General features: G+C 44.8%; 1 protein-coding gene across 1 annotated transcript in view; it reads right to left on the bottom strand.

Moving 5' to 3' along the window:
- Positions 1–17,220, bottom strand: part of Cemip (cell migration inducing hyaluronidase 1) — a 75,177-nt gene that overhangs the window by 22,604 nt on the left and 35,353 nt on the right. The window contains exons 13-18 of the mRNA XM_027922386.2: positions 9,103–9,308; positions 8,126–8,195; positions 7,159–7,287; positions 4,753–4,838; positions 3,635–3,766; positions 16–51 (exon numbers count right to left, since the gene is read on the bottom strand). Of these exons, the coding sequence (XP_027778187.2) occupies positions 16–51; positions 3,635–3,766; positions 4,753–4,838; positions 7,159–7,287; positions 8,126–8,195; positions 9,103–9,308 (659 nt within the window). The remainder of the gene's footprint in view (positions 1–15; positions 52–3,634; positions 3,767–4,752; positions 4,839–7,158; positions 7,288–8,125; positions 8,196–9,102; positions 9,309–17,220) is intronic.

The raw sequence follows: 17,220 nt of genomic DNA, 5'->3' as shown, positions 1-17,220 counted from the left end.
GACAGTTGTTCTTACCTGGCCAGGGTCAGGCCAATGCCATTGTCAGCAAACCTGAGGACAAGAGCAGACAGTCAAGATGTGTTCCATGCTTAGCAAAGTCATGTACACAGTTTGACTTTGGAGAAGGAATTGCGATTCTGTACTCTGTAAAGTAAGGGGACAGTCTGAATCCACTCCCATTCTGTGTCTGACTCCAGAGAGAAAACAGTGACTCCAATAGTCTTACCTTCAGTAAGCCATGGGCAGGCTCAGTTTCATAAGTCTCCCTCCCCAGCCCACCATCTGCAATTGCAGGTCTAATAGGAGATTTAGCCAAGAGAACCTGGAGGACCTCACCACTCTCAGGGCCAGCACTGGGGACAGGTGAGTTATGTGACTTGCCATCCTTACTACTGTTTCAGCCACAGCAGCACAAAAACTAAATTCCTAGTTCCTGGAATTCAGACAGATGCTGGTTCTGAGAAAAGCATGAAGAAATTTTGCAATTGCACTGTGGTCACCTACTCTGCTGCTTTTTCACTCTGCCCTTTTTAAGTGTCCAGGTGAGCATGCTTCTGGAGGAAGTCTGGTCTCACCTGACAGATGATCATACAGGACCTGAGCTGAGTCTTGGGTCTATGCTGTCTTCAAGTCCTCCATCCTGAGGCAGATAGTTCTACTTTTCTGTTCCTTCCACCTGTCCTGGACATCCTGCCAGGCTCATTTTCTCAAAGTGCCATTGTCACCAATCATTCTCTGTTTCCTACACCTCCAGTGGCTTCATATCACCTACACATCCAAGCCCAAGTCTTACCCTTGCATTTAAGAGCCTAGTGAGTCCATGTTTCCTTCTGCTTTAGCATATTGAGCTGATTCTGGTGGCTTGAATGCTCTCTAGCTCCCAAGAGCACTTTATTTGTTTGTTTGTTTGTGTATTACTGAGTTGTGCATTTTTAATTTTTTCCATGCTTTTTTATTGGTGCATTATAGTTGTACATGATGGTGGGATTTGCTGTTACATATTTGTTCATGAGCACAATATAACAATATAATTTGGCCAATATCACTCCTCAGTATTTCTCCTTTCTTTCCCCTCCTCCCTCCCTCTGGTCCTTTTCCTCTACTCCTTTTGATTTTCATGAGAGAACACTCCCCCTCACCTTTCTTTTGTTTTTTATTCTCTGGCTTCCACATATAAGAGAAAACATGCGACCCTTGACTAAATGCACTTTTTCATCCTCTGAGTACTTTATTTTAGGACACATGCATTCCCCCTCTTTGGAGATCCATCCAGTTCAAATCAATTATTCAAGGTCCATCTTCCAGAGCATCATATTTTCCAGTTCATTTCTAAAGCTTCTTGATTCTTGTCTCCCAGATGTGAACCAGCCCCCGAGCTTTTCCACATCATCACCACCCACCCCCCTGCATTCCTGTAGTTCCCTCATTCTTTATTGTGTCCCCGGGAAAGACTAACAGCTTGCCTCTCCACCAAAATGCTGGTGATTCTATAATCAGTCACTCTTCCTACCTATGCTTCCAAAATTTGCAGCATTTTTACTATTTCACATACATCTCAAACTCAATAGGTTTAAAACAATGCAATGATCTTCTAGCAGACGTGCTCACCATTCCAAAGACTCAAGTTTCAGCAAAATTCTCATTATTTATAATCCTTTCTCATTGGCATTATCGTGGTAATACCTCTGCTGGCTTTCCTACCTCCAGGAGAGCCCCCTCCCATCTGTGCCTCCATCCAGTGATCACCACAGTGACCTTCCTGAAAAGGCCACATTGACCAAATGCCCAAAGTTCTCAAAAGGGATCCCCATCTTCTGTCAGTCCCTGACCACATACACTGTGGGATTGCAGCCATTGTGCCAATCCAGCACTGAGCTTCCTTAGAATGAGTCTGATGGAGCATTAGAAGAGACAGCCCCACAGGCAGAAGATCATGACCATTTTTCTTGCTGCTCCAAGTCTGGCATTTACTGTCTCTATAGGGAACCTAAACTCTGAAATGCCCAAGAAATCAGAACCAACAAATTCTCTGGACATTTGCAGAGAATTTCAGCATTGATGCCATCTAGTTTCTTTTCTACCAGGGCCTCCATCTGCCTCCTAAATAGTATCCTTCTCAAGTACCATTGACTTCTGCTCTACAGCTAAGCAACTGATTTCATTGAATAGTATTCCATATTATAAGAAAGTTCTCACTTCTTCGGAACTGAAATATGCCCTCTAATGCCAGTTAGAATAAGCCTTCCCCCTCTTCTCCTAAATTCCTTCAAAAATTCAGATTGGCTCTCTTCTTTCCCTTCCCCTCTTTTAAAAATAAATGACCCCTCTTTCCTTATGAGGAGCAAAGTTCCCTCCATCTCTTGGCAGCAATCCTGTCTCCCAGAACATCTTTCAGGGTGTGCTTGGTACTCATGCGTCTCCCAGCCTACAGTCAGCCTCTCCCCAGATTTCTGCTTTTCAAGGCAGCCTCTTTCCCTTCTTCTGTCAATTTAGTGTCTCTGTTTCCCTCTTTGCATGCTTTTTATTTCCTTTCATTCCCTTTGCCTTTATCTCCTATACAAAGTTTCTGACACTCTCCCCCCATACACACACATACACCTTTTTTGTTACTGGGGATTGAACTCACAGGTGCTCAACCACTGGGCCACATCTTCAGCCCTTTTTATTCTTTATTTTGAGACAGATTCTCTCTAAGTTGCTCAGTTTTTATTATTTATTTTGAGACAGGGTCTCTAAGTTGCTTAGGGCCTTGCAACTTAGCTAAGGCTAGCCTCGAATTCACAATCCTCCTGCTTCAGCCTCTCAAGTGGCTCTGATCTCCCATTTTTATCACAAAAGTCAGACAAAGGGGCTGGAGTTGTAGCTCAATGGTAGAGCACTTGCTTAGTATGTGTGAGGTACTGGGTTCGATTCTCAGCACCACATAGAAATAAATACAATAAAAGTCCATCAACAACAATGAAAAAATTTTTTTAAAAAAGTCAAATGAAGAGAACACTTCATGATACTCCCACAAAATAAACTCCTGCTCAGCTGCTGTCCCTTTTGGTATTTGTCCAGTGTGACCAGTGGCTTTATATGGTACCTTATCTCAGAACTCAATATTCTTGGCCCTTTTCACTATGTCTTGGAAACCAACACCTTGGAGTGTTGAGTCCTGGTTTGATTATTTACTAGTTGTGTGATGTTGGGAAACTCATTAAACTGAGCCTAGATCACCATCTTTAAGATGGAGGTACTAATTTATATTCTTGAAAACCGTGGTGAGAAAGAAATCCAACAAAGGCTTTGGCATGTAGTAGGTGCCTTGAATATTCTGACTTTTTTCTTCTTCCATCTCTTAGTTGGCTGGCTGTTTGACCTTGAGAGAGTGAAGCCAGTGGCTATTCAGAGAAAAATCATGACTCCCAGCACCTGGCACTGTGGGTTGAAGGCAATATGCTGTTTTGGGGTTTTGTTTTTTGATTTCTTCTGGCCATTTCCTGCTGCTGTTCTAATGCTCCTACCTCTGGGAGACCAGAATGCCAAAGGCTGATGTGTCTTGTTTCCTTTCTCTGACTTGTTCATACTCCAGATGTGGGGAGGATGGTTCATGCCTCCTTTGTGCCAATGCTACACATCACTCACGACTCACCGGCAACTGTCCAGCCACACATCCCCACCACGAAGCCAGGCCCCATGGTCCTGGTTCTTGTAGGCTGTGAAGTACTTGATGATGGCTGGCTCCCGGGGCTTCAGCGGGTCAGCATCCTGGTGAGGGCTGTATCTGGAATACCATGGGACAGACACGGGGTGTTGAGAGGATCTGCTGTACTGACTCCCTCCTGGGCTCTGTGAGCTCCTCTGTACTCATGGAGCCAGACAGCACTGAATAAACACTGATCAGCATTGCCCGGGCTCTGGGGTGAACTTTCTGAGCCCATCACAGAGGCAAGCAGGCTCTTCTCCAGGGCCCAACTCCAAGCAGACGCAAACATCACTTTTTTCATCCATCAGCACCACTAAGAGCTGTCCCTTAAGTGAGATCAAATCACAGAGGAAAGTTCAGACATCCAGTGCCATCCAGGCATGCAATGCAGCCCCTGTGGCCTGGAAGGACAGTCTGTGACACTCAGCTCTCCCATTAACTAGTGGTCAACTTTGAACTAGTGCCTTATTTTGGCACTTCTTAGCTACAAAATGTAGTGCTGAGCCCGGTGCATATTGGTGCCTCGTGTCCTGTGGGCATTATCATGTTACTAGTGTTGCCCACTTTTGATGGAGACCAAACAACTTAGACCTTTTATAGGGTACTGGTTTTGATAATGACCCTCAGGTTTTGGCAGCACCTTTTAAAAGTTGTCTCTGGCTTTCAGCTGAGCTCCAGGTTGACTTATAGGCATAATCTACATGTTTGTTTGTTTGTTTATTTTAAATTTACAGTGAAATTCTTCCCTTTTCTTTTTACTTTTTTTTTTTAATTCCAGCCCCAACTGCCATGCTCTGGCCATTCCTATTGACTTTCCAGGTATTGGCTTTGCTGAGGGATCTAGAAACTTCTAAGAATTTTCAATCTCCTTTTGGCTACTAGAGACTGACTCCTAATTCAGACTTCACCCTGCTCAGAATTTTCACCGTGGTGCCTTCAGCAGTTAGTTCAATGCCCAGCCCATAGAAAGTTCTCAACAGGACTGATGAGGAAGAGATGAAGAAGAGAAGGGAGTTGGACTGAGGGGTCACTATGGAGGATGTGTCTTCCCAAGGGTCTGTTACCTGGCTGAGATGATAGATAGGAAGGGCCGCTTGTCCTTGGCAGAGGCCTCTGTGGTTTTGACTCCGTTGTCTATGATCATGCCAGCCTGGGGAGAGAGGACACATCAGCTGCTATTGCAGACCACAGGCATCTTGTCACATCCAGCCTATTACACCCTCCTGTATGTGCCAGTAAAACCATCATTTATGGAATAGAGGGTCTTCAGTGTACAGCAAAAAGAACATGCCTTGTTCTGTGTGACTCAGACCAAATATGGGGGTGGGGAAGTGTCCTGTTTAAGGTGTAGATGAAGAAACTGAGTTCTAAAAAGTATCTTTTCCAAGGCCCCATAGTCAAATCCTTACACAGAATCCACACTTCTTTCTATAGTTATTATCCTGGGCCCCAAATCAAGAACTTAAGGTATGCATTCTTGTGATGTGAGTCAGATGATATAGAATTAGACTCCTAGATCTATTCTCAGGAATTAGGACTTTAGAAAAATCAACCCACCCATCTACTGCTAAGTATACTGCTCTGAGAGTATATTTATTTATTTATTTCTGTACTAGGAATTGGATTCAGGGGTGCTCTACCACTGAGTTATATTCCCAGTCCTTTTTTTTTTTTTTAATTTTGAGATAGCATCTTTCTTAATCCTCCTGATTACAGGCATGAGCCACTGTGCTTGGCCTACTCACCTCTTTAGTCTTTGTCATCTGCAAAATGAGTTAATAACAACTATTTCACAGCATGGCTATGAGGACGATTAAGATATACAGGAAAAGATACTTGGAAGAAGACCCACACACTGTGGTGTAGAGGCAAGGCTCACTAGTCATGAGCACCAATCAAGTTAATCCAGATGGAGGTCCTTTCCACTTCTTTCCCACCTGCCTCAGAGGATAAGACCGGCTATCACCCGAAGTCCCACCCACTATTTGCACCAGTGAGCCCTTGCCTATCCTCCCTTCTTCTTCTATCTCCTCTCCTTCTCAGCTTCCCCACACCTCCCAGGTACTATGTGGCCCATCTCCCCTGCTCACAGGGAAGCTTCTCAAGGGACCAGAGATTGACAGTTCCCCACAAGAAGCCAACTCATTCTCCACTTTATTCCCCTACTCCACCACCAGCAGCATTATGGCCTCAGCACGTGCCTCTGTATGGGTACAATGCTGACGCCCATGATAGCCTCAGAAATGCCCCACTGGAGACCTTGGGCAAATTCACCTCTATCAAGGTAGTGCTGTTCTCCTCCATATCACTACCTGTGGCCCCACGGAACTATCTTTCACCTTAGTCTCTGAGACATGCCACTGCCAGGGGTCTCCCCTAGGTGTAAGCACAAGGCTGCTCTGAGAGTATATTGCCTTTTTGTTCTTCTCCTGATTAAACCTTTAATATATATATATATATATATATATATATATATATATATATATATATACTTTTTTTTTTTTTTTGGACCCAGGATGTTTCCTCCTCTGTACCATTAGGAATTAGACCAGGACACCAGTTTAAGAATGTGCTGCCCCAGCATCCTTGAGACCACCTCTGCCCAGAGAGCAGTACCTCTGATCTCAGCCTCCCCCAAGCTCCATTGCTGTGTTCCATGCTCAGGTCTGAACTGCTATCCCACTTGGAGGTCAGCAGATGCAATATCCTAGTCATCTTGTCCCCCAACCTTTGCTTGATGCTTAAGAAATATTGAGAAGTAAATGAAGATATGGAGGAATATCTCGTTTCCTATATGCCTACTTAACTCTGTGTAGATAGAACAACCCATTACCCGAGCAACAGAACAAGAAGGGAATGGGTGAGGATGCTGATGCCACTTTTGGAATCATGTTGATTTTCCTTAGCTTATGGGTCAAGACTGACTTTTCATTGTAAATAACAGCAATCCCTGCAAATGAATCACAAAATCAAATTCAGGTGCTCAGCCTAGGGGCTTCCAGGAGAAGCTGCCCTCCCCTCAGCCAGAGTGAAGCTGCATCTTGCTCCTTTTGGCTAGGCCCAGAGGTTGTTGATGTCAATGCAGGGTCCACCATAGACTGTGGGATGTGGCAAGAGAACTTGGTGTGAAGCTGAGACCAGAGGTCTGCTCTGGGGACAGAGGTGGTCTCAAGGATGCTGATAAGCATATTGATAAGCCGATGTTCTGATCTAATTTTAATGGTACAGAATAGGAAACTGAAGCTCCTAGAAGGGAACGGCTATGCCTCAGGCCAAAAAGAAAAAAATTTTTTTAAGGCTCCCACCATAGGAAACTCTTATAAAGAATGGTCAGGGGCTAGCAGGCTTGGGAAACTGCTGTTTTCTTCCAGATTGGTGCTAAGAGTGCAGTTGTTTCAGCTCTAATCATCTGCAGACCCAGGAAGAGGACAGATACGCAGGCCAGGGAGGTGCTGTCTGAAAAGACTTACCCGGTAGTTGGAATGTGCTCGATTGTTATGGAATTTTCCCAGTGGAATGTGTTCTGAATAACCTGGGGAGTACATTCCCACAGAGGGGCCTGTTGGTACATGGTGAAAAATGAACCAAAATCCAGTTTCCTGTTGAGACAGAGCACAAGAAAGTCACATAGTTCAGCGTCAATAGGCAGCTGCTCAGGATGACCAAGTAGCCCCCACTGGGGTGGGTGTAATACTACGACCCCTTCTCCACTTGCCAACCAAGCAACTCCATGTGGTCCAGTGCTTGAAGGGAAACAGCAAAATATTTGAGGTAAGAGTAGCTTGTGGGGTCCACCCTGAATTAAAACTAACATTTATTCTACTCTATCTCTGAATTGCTGGGTTTCAGAGATACTACGCAGGTTAAACTCCTCTTCCTGATGCACCAGGAAGTATTCTCAGCTTTTCCCTTCATTCTGCAGATATGGAAACTCCAGAGAGCACCAGTTGGGCCAGGGTCACAGGTATAGTAAGTCTGTATAGACAGAACACTGTGCTCACATCTGGCACACCATGCCCAGCTGTGTGTGCCCCTGGGCACCCAGTTCTCTCTGCCTTAGTTTCCTCCTCAATCAGATGGGAATAATAATCATATCTAGGCCACAGTGTGGATGCAAGAATCAGATTTCATTAACTTACAACAGTAACATGCCAGGCACCCTTCTAAGAAAAAATAATTTAACTCTAAGAACAAGTTATTACATATAAAGTGCTTAGTACTCATTATCTATGGTTACCAGGATTATGAAGTGACAGAGCTGTCATTTAAAACCAAGTCAAAGGACTCTCTGCCACCCACTGGCTAATTTTCTTCTTCACTCTAGCTAAGCCTGTCTGCACTAACAATTGGAGTTGGAACTCAAGAGCTCCATATTTCAGGGGCAGCCTCTGCCATCTCCATCTTACTTTCTGCCAAATGAAAGGGATTTCAGCTCACCTCTGATCCTGCAGCAGCACAGTTTATGAGGTTGTTGTTGGGGTTGGCCATCCAGAAGGTGGACACAGCACTGCAGAGAGGGGACAGAAATTGAATGGCATCACATAAAGGCCTGCTAACATTAATTCTGCTGCACCATGGACCCATACAGGAAACTTGAATATTAGTTTGAAGAGATTTAATAAATCATTTATTTGTCCATTTGAAACATTTTTTTTCTTTTAATTAAAGGGCCACCTGTTTAAGAATATAAAATGTTCAGAAATTGAAAAGGGGAATGGCGCAGCCAGGTGTGGTGGTACATAACTATAATTCCATTGACTCAGGAAGCAGAGGCAAGAGGATGGTAAGTTTGAGCCCCAGTGTGGAAAACTTATCAAGTCTCTGTATCAAAATAAAAAATAAAAAAGGCTGGGGATGCAGCTCAAGTAGTAGAGTGCCGCTGGGTTCAATCCCCAGTACTGAAAAGACAAAAAAAAAAAAAAAAAAAAAAGCCCCTTTAAGGTAAAAGTAGTTTGTGGTGAAGTCTAACACTGGATCTGTAAGAACCCAGGAAAGAAGCCATTTTTACAGGACAGGCCCCGGGCTTGGAAGGGTAGCTGCACAGGAAGCTCTATCTCTAACTCAGTCTACCATGACTGGAAAAGGATCAGTGAGGTTGGGATCAATGTGTACCACTGTGGGAGTCAAGATGGAAACCCTTCCTTTCCACAAAGAAAGCTGTATGGCATCAAGTAAAGTGCATGGGTGAGAATAGTGGTTCTCTTTGGACAAAACTGCATGAGGCAAGCTGAGCAGAAAGAAAGAAGGGAGAAGACACACTCCTCCCTCCCCTCCAGGTTCTCAGTAGAAGGCAATTAATGTCTGCTCAGAAGCACCGAGGTGGGGAAATCAAGTGCTGAGCAGAAAGTGGAGAGAGCAGGTGTCACCGAGGGCGGCACAGGCCCCAGTGTGGCAGGAGCAAGGGAGGCACTCACTTGCAGTCCTGCCTGGGCTTGGGGATGTACCCTGGGTAGGAGTCCTCCGTGATTGTCTTGCACATCTTGCTGTCACGGTCAGAGGGAAGGAGGGTTCCAGACTTGACGAGGAGGCCAAGGCAGTGGTCAAAAGTGTTGCGTTCCTCTGGCCCATCTTCCGTGAAGAAGCAGTGGCCCAACGAATTATAGCCCACAACATCCTTGATCTGTAGGGGTTGAGGTGTGTGGAGGGGTCACTCAGCATCCAATTCTCATCTGCTCATGCATTTATTCAACAAAGAGTAAATATTATCAGCCATATACAGACCCCTATTGGGTGTTTGGAGGTGAATCTGATGCAAGTCCAGAGTCAGGAGAGGGAGGGGCAGAGGAATGAATAGTTTACTCCAGCTCAGGTGTTGGGGGTAAGGCTCCATGGAATACAAAAGGGGAAAAAAATGTCAGAAGTGAGAAGGTGGGTCCTTGGAGCCTAGTCAAATGGGGACATGCTGAGGATATAACTTAGTATGGAGAGATTCACAGAGGAGACCTCACTGAGTAGGGGGTGGGGAGGGGCTTCCTCAGGGAGGCAGCAATGGAGCTGTACCAGGCTGACTGTTTATGAAGATCAGTGTTGATGCTTCTCACTGTGCCTGCAACCATGAACCCAAGCCAAGTTTTTAGCCCATGATACACCTTAAGCTACATCTGCAACTCCTGGGGTAAGAACCAGAAAGCATTGCCAACTCCAGCTCTTCAGTTGCCTTCTTGGAATCACAGCTGAGGGCCAAGTAGAAGGAGCATTTGAATAGATGTGAGAGACCAGGCATGTGATCTTCACAGTGTATCCAACAGCACAGGGATCTTAGACAAGTCTCCTGTCCCATGTTCAATTACTTATCCCTCTACAAAATTTAGGGCTTGAACTTCATGATCTATGAGTCTCCTTTGGGATCAGAATCCCTGGACCCAGAAGGGATTCTCAGAACTGAAAAGTTCTTAGAGGGTCCCTGGCCTGATCCCTAGTTCCCTGTCTAGTGCAGGACTCTGGTCTCAGCACTCTTAAGGAATGGGTATCTGCTTCTGCTCAAACACCCCAGAGATGGAATGCTTGCTGCCTCACATGGTAGTGGGACAAAGGTAGATAACATCTCACTTATCTTGATTGAAATCTTCCAACCTTATTCCCAGCCCTGGGTGCTGAGTGCCCTAGGGATTCATCCAATGAGGAAGTCCCTACTTTCCTATGACCTTGATTCAACCCACACCTGTGAAGAATCTACCACTGTGTCAGGCACTGGAAAAGCCAAACACAGTCCAGAGACCACTTCACCCAACACATCCCAAGGGGCTGTTCTGCACATTGCAGGATGTTGAGTAGCATCTCTGACCTCTACCCACCAGATGCCAATAGAGTCCCCTCAGTTGTGTCAATCAACAGTGTCTGGAAAAACCAAAACTGACTGCCAAATATTCCACTGGATGGGAGGGGAAGGGTGACAACATTGTCCCTTACTAAGAAGCACGGATCTAGGGTAAACACCCTAATTCCTCCTGAAGTCTTTCACAAGACAGGTGCCTCTTTTCTAACTCACAGCAGCCATTCTTTGAAGGCTGCCAAGCCAAACCTCTTCATGTCTGAGCACTGCACTGGCCTGTTATACCTTTTCATCTTGCTGTAATCTTATACAAACCTGCAAATAGATTTTTTTTTAAAGACATGAAGAAAATGAGGCTCAGAGAAGTTAAGTGATTTATGCAGGGTCACATTGCCCATGGGTACAAAGCCACAGCTGAAAGCTTGGTTTTGAATTATGTCCATTCACTCCATAAGGAAGGATCCAAGCACACAAGCCACCTTGTTCCAGGCAAATTCCCCATTCTTTTAAATAAGCTCCCTCCCTTAATCTTTGTCAATAGGCAAGGGTGTGATCTTGAATCCTATTCATTCCTTCAATAAGCATTTCAGTCAATTTCAATGTCATCCAATGGGATTGCTTCCTTTTCTCCTTTAGTAAGCAATAAAAGTGTTATAAATAGCATGGAAAAAGAAGCTTGGGAGAAAAGGCAAGGAAACACGGGTTGCTCCTGTTGGCAGGGACATCTGAGGTCAAGTTCAATGCTTTCACTTCTTGGAGGAAGACACTAATGCTCAGAGAAGAGACATGGAGTGTCTCAGGGAACTCAAAGTCCTCACAGTAGAGCAATGCTCAGACCCAGACCTTCCACCTCCTACCCGCTGCTCTTTTTAAATCGTACCTATCCTTGTGCCCCTACTATCTCTGTCCCATGTTGAGCAGTGCTTCTCTGAATGCAAGTGAATAATAAACTAGGTACAGCCTTCTAACAAATACCCTGTGAAGGAATTCCCTCCAAGACCCTTGAGATGTGCTATGGAGAAGAAAAACCCTCACTGACCAGAGGAAAAAAAAAAATCACTATTATTTATTGGGTGTCAAATGTTTTGCACATGCTGTCTCATGTAAACCTTCTCACAACTACTATTTTACAAATGACACTGACATTTTAACAAGGGGGTCCAAGACACTTCTTTCACAAGGACAGAATTGGGACTTGATTCCCCATCTGTGATGGCATGACTTGTGTGCTAAGTGATAATCAACAGCGCCAGCAAGGAAAGCTTCTCAACATGGGCTCCATTTCCTTCTTCTCAGCTGGGAGCTGAAGATGCAAGTCTACTCAGCCTCTAACTTGCTGTGTGACTTGCCTGAGTGTTCCTTGTGTGCTAGGGGGACTTCTAAAGTTCTTTTTGGTTCTAACATTCTAGAATCATTCCTTCTTAGAACATTTCACAGAATCAAATATTTAAACTGTGACATAGTTTGAGATGATTGGTGATGAAAGAAAGAAGAGACTGCAGAAATCGTAGTTGAACAAACACAGTCCCTGTGTGCACTAACCAGAAGTAATATATAACTCCCTGCCATTCTCTTGTATTTTCCCTTTGTTCTTCTGAATGCTGAAGGCCAGAAGTCATAAAAGCAATTCCTAAAAGCTGTTTTAAGCCTTCAGCTGTTGTTAGGTGCTCTCTAGGCAGGAGATTGTGAAGGAGGAAATTCCCAAGCTCTGCCTGACAATCGAAACCACCATGAGGGATGGCTTCCATCTCTGTAGTGGGGCTCTTGATTTTATCATCTGAATAAGGACATTGTTGAGAGACAGGGATGTGCTATGGGAAGGTGAGCTGGGCTGTTCTGCACAAGTCAGGACATAGAGTCACCCCAGTGGGAAAGACTGCCACCAACTTGTACTGTAAGAAGAAGAAACTCCTGATTAAAACAAATACAAAATCAGAAATTAATTCTACAGTTGGCCCTCTGCAGAATCCATATCCATGGATTCAATCAACTTCAGATCAAAACATTTTTTAAAAAACGATGGTGTCTGTACTGAACATGTACAAATTTTTCCTCCTTGTCATTAGTCCCTAAACAATACAGAAAAACGCCTATTTACATGGTATGAGGTATTATGAGTAATCTAGAGATGATTTAAGGTATATGGGAGATTGCATGTAGATTACATGCAAATACTCTGCCATTTATCTAAGGCCCTTGATCTCGGACGGTTTGGTACCCATGGGGGGGGAGGTCCTGGATGCTGATGAAGGAGTATGTTTGATTCTGCCTTCTAGGGTGCTTATGATATAATTTATATTAATGAGTAACTTAAGAATAACTACAGTCATGATAAAAACTGTAATTTCCAAGCTTCTGCCATTATCAAAAACATTTAGTTCTGAATTGCTGAAGAGAAGATTGCTTTGGAGTAGGGTGATGGGTCATTTGTTTTGCAGTATCTTAATGAGTTTTAGAATATGCAAACAGATATAATTTGAGAAAGAGAATGGAGAAGCAAAACACTCTGCCTAATAAGGTAAAGAATGAGTGTCTAGGAGAGGTAGGGAGAGGGCAGGACCAGGAGGAGGCAGCAAGAGCTCTACAAGGGGGAGAAGGGAGGGTGGCAGCCTGAAGGAAAACATTTGGCCTGAAGAGAGGCTGCAAAACAAAAAAGGGGACCCAGCTGGCCCATACCTGTAATCCCAGAGACTCAGGAGGCTGAGGCAGGAGAGATGTGCTATGGTCACAAGTTCAAGACCAGGCTGGGCAACTTAGCAAGACCTTGTCTTCAAAAAACAAATAAATTTAAAGGGCTGGGGATGTAGCTCAGTGGTAGAGCACACTTGGGTTCAATCCCCAGTACCGAGAGAGAGAGAGAGAGAGAGAGAGAGACAGAGAACAAAAAAGAAAGAAAAGAGGTTCCTATTATACTATTTCTGACGGTTCCTATGCCAATTTGTAGTAGGTCCCTCCTCCCCCCACTCTATTATTCCAATCTACCAAGGACCTTTGTTTGGGGAAAATCAAGGGCAAACATCTAAATTCCACATTTGAACTCAGGTGGGAAGGAGAGAAAAGAACAAATACATGACACGAGGGAGATGATGAAATCAAGAAACTAGAGAAGGGAGAAATCCAGGAAAAATGGAAGCCTCTCCCACAATCCTCAGAGTTTTGAGGTCATAGGCACGTGGGGCTCCAGCAGTCTTAAGTAGAATGGCAAAGGAAGGGTGTGTACCCGAAGATGTAGGGACTGACTGCTGTCCATATGCACAGTATCACTTGGAACTGTTTAGGTAACAACCCGCAAGGCCACATGTGCAGCCTCTTGGGGACATCTTGGTTTCAAACAGCTGGCTGCTATTGGAAGCATATATGTCAAAGATATATTTTGGGTAGTATACCAGGCGGGAAAGAAGAAAAGAATTTGTTTTCTTCTCCCATATACCCCTTCTTCTGCCTTAAAGAGAAAAGGAGGTGAAAATAAGCAGAACCCACACCAGAGTCTTTGCTGGCTTCTACAGAAGTCTTGGGATGGGTTCATAGTCTTCCAGGAAGGTATTAGGAAGGTGATTTCCCTGCACCCTGCTTAAGAACTCAGAATTATAATAAGACACACTTCCACCCCCCAGTCATCCAGCCTGCAGCTAATGTGCATTCAGCAGGTTGTTCCCGTATCGGCAGCATCTAGGAGCTTGGGCACTCATTGCTGCCTATCAAAAAGGACACCACCAACCATGCCGTACCATGAGAAGTACTTCCCAAACTCTGTTCTACAAGGTGCCAATTTCGTGAGATGCAAAAGTGGCGTGAAAAAAAGGGTTCTATGACTAAGTGAGCTCAGGCATCCCTAGAATAATCAGTTAGGCATTTGTGTTTATCAAAAACACTTACTATGGTAGCATGGAACAGGAATTTCCAAAATAAGGGAGGAGCACATGCATGTGGTGTTTGGCAAGAGCATTTCACTCAAAGGACACTCTTTTTTGGTAGGGATACTAACTACCATCTCTGGGAACCAGTAATGGTCACACAGAGCAGTTAGATACAGAGCCACATAGTGAAGATATTGTTTAATATCATTGCTCAGTATGTCAAAAATCTAAAAACCTTTTGAAGTTGATTCTATTGTTATTTTCACTTTACAGAAGAGGAAACCATCAGTCTCTGTGACCCTATGCTCTTCAAACTCAAGGCTCTACTGACACTTGCAATAGCATTGAAAACGAGTACAGATATTCATGAGGTGAGAGAAGGGGCAGTGGATTTGTTGAGCTCTGTGGTGACACTTTTTTTTTGGGGGGGGGTGCTCCAAAAAAATTGGGGATTGAACTCAAGGCCTTGCACATGCTAGGTAAGTGCTCTACCACTGAGTTACATCTCTAGCCCTTTATTTTTATTTTGAGACAAAGTCTTGCTAAGTTGCTGAGGCTAGCCTTAAATTTGTGATCCTTCTGCCTCAACCTTCCAAGTTGCTGGGATTAGAGGAATAAGCCACCATACCTGGCTCAATGGTAACCCCCTGGAGAGATACCGTTAAGCACTATCACCAAGGCTCAGGGAAAGCAAAAGTTGAGAAGCCCACATTTTGGTTAATTAGCAGAAGAGTGAGAAACAGAATTGGCAGAAATGTCAATTTCTGACCACTCTTTGCAAAAGTTGGTGGTTAAGGAAAAGAAATAACAAAGGTGGGCTGCCCAATGTGGGTACTGGATGAACAGAGCATGTTTAACAGGCAGAGAGGAGGAACCCACAAGTGAGGGGCTCCCAGGATCCCCTTGGGCATGAGTGTTAAGCACCTCTCAGATCTGCATAACTTGGAACCCCTTCTCTGTGTGTGTGTGTGTGTGTGTGTGTGTGTGTGTGTGATGCCAAGGATTGAACCCAGGGACACTTATATTCCCAGCCCTTTTTATTTTTTATTTTGAGTCAGGGTCTCCCTAAGTTGCCTCAAACTTGTAATCCTTCTGCCTCAGCATTCCCAGGTTCTGGGATTATAGGTATGCACTACCGTGGCTTGGCATGGAAACCCTCTTTCTATGAGCCTGTGCCTATCCATTTTGGGATCCAGCCAGCCTCCAGAGCAGGGGAGATGTTAGGAAAAATGCTTCTGAGATGCTACTGAGTGGCCTCTGCATTCCAGATCTGAACTGTGTCCTTGTGTGTCTTTGGGTTACTTCCATCCTGCCAGTTGAAAACATCTTCCCAGACATAGCAAGTCACTGGTAAATCCTTAAAGCCAAAACAAAGGAAAGAAATGCAAAATTCCAATGGACAGTGTCCAGCTGCTGTGGCAGCATTCTGAGCGTGGAACTTCCTGCCCCCATAGGGAAGCATTTACAGACTGAGGTGCCAATCTGTAAAACCTCAGCTTTCATCCAGGGGTATGGCTGTGTTGCTTGTCTGGCTCAGAGAGTTAGAGGCCTGTACTTCATCTAGATTCTAAACCATGATAATTTGGCTTCAGTTTGGAAAGGCTACAACAGGGCTATGACTCTAAATCCTACCTCATCAGCTTGGCTGTCGAGCGTGGCTGAGCTGAGTGAGGCTAGATCCCTGTGTGGCCACAAGGCCAATGCTGCAGCTGGTATATTGGCCATCTGGCATCTGGGTGACACTGAGAGTTGACAGATGCTCCCTCTGGTCTGACAGCCAGCACCTCTGGGAGTCAGGCACGAGGAAGGCCTTGGTATTTAAGGTGGCAAGAATCCAAGAAGCTCAAGAAGCTGTCCAAGGCTCTACTCCAGGAGTCTACCTCTACTGTATGTGAGGCTAATGTATCTGGCTGCTCCAAATAAGATAGATCCAAGGCCACCTTCACCTGCTGCCTCTGTCTTGCCTCAGGCATCTCTTGGTATCCTGGCCTAGATGCATTAACTCAGACTCCTGGAGAAAGGCCTGGGCTTGCTCTCCCTTGCATGTGTCCCCTCTGAGATGTGCACCCTCAATGCTGCCCTGATGGGTGCCCCAAGGGCACAATGCCTTCAGCTCCACTCAGCACTCCTTGCCCAGTTCCCCCTGGTTTGCAGCTAAGACCCGGGCTCACTGCTCTGGGGAAAGTTTACTGTTATAACAGCCAAAAACATTTCACCTGCATTTTCTAACCAAACATCCCTGAGGAGGAGCCATGACATTCTTCATAGCACATCTGAGGAACTGAAGACCAGGTTGATTCAATAGGTCATCCAAGGCCAGCCAGGTGGGTGAGCATAGCACAGGTCCACACCCAGGTGTAAGTGCATGCCTATGCCTCTGTGTGTGTGTGTGTGTGTGTGTGTGTGTGTATGTGCTCATGTATGTGTGTGATTGCTTTGAAATTCAGAATAGCTCCCACTCCAACAGACTCTGAACTGTAATTATAGGCTTCTGGCACTCTTACTATTTTTCTCTGTAATGAAGTTAAATGTAGGCAATTTGGCCTGAAATTAAGGAGAAAACTTTTAACATAAGTTCTTAGCACAAGTAAAGTTCTAGAGGCTCAGATGGGGCTTTTGAACCAAGGGGCACTTTAAAACTAAGCTACTTCCCCAGCCCTTTTTGTTTTTGAGACAGGATCTCTCTAAGTGGCTTAGGCTGTGCTCCAACCTGGATCCTCCTGCCTCAGTCTCCCAAGTCAAGGGGATTACAGGCATGTACTACCATGCATGGCTGTTACCTTTCTTACCATATTCTATGTTGTTCTTTTCACCACCCTATTCTGACCTTGATTGGCAACCTGAGTGAGAATGCTTGAGTGTGTTTATTTTTTTTTCCTGCAAATTACAGGGGAAACAGGGCA

This window comes from Marmota flaviventris, chromosome 2 (genome assembly GCF_047511675.1).
Source record: "Marmota flaviventris isolate mMarFla1 chromosome 2, mMarFla1.hap1, whole genome shotgun sequence".
NCBI lineage: Eukaryota > Metazoa > Chordata > Mammalia > Rodentia > Sciuridae > Marmota > Marmota flaviventris.
This window is presented reverse-complemented; position numbering and strand designations above follow the sequence as displayed.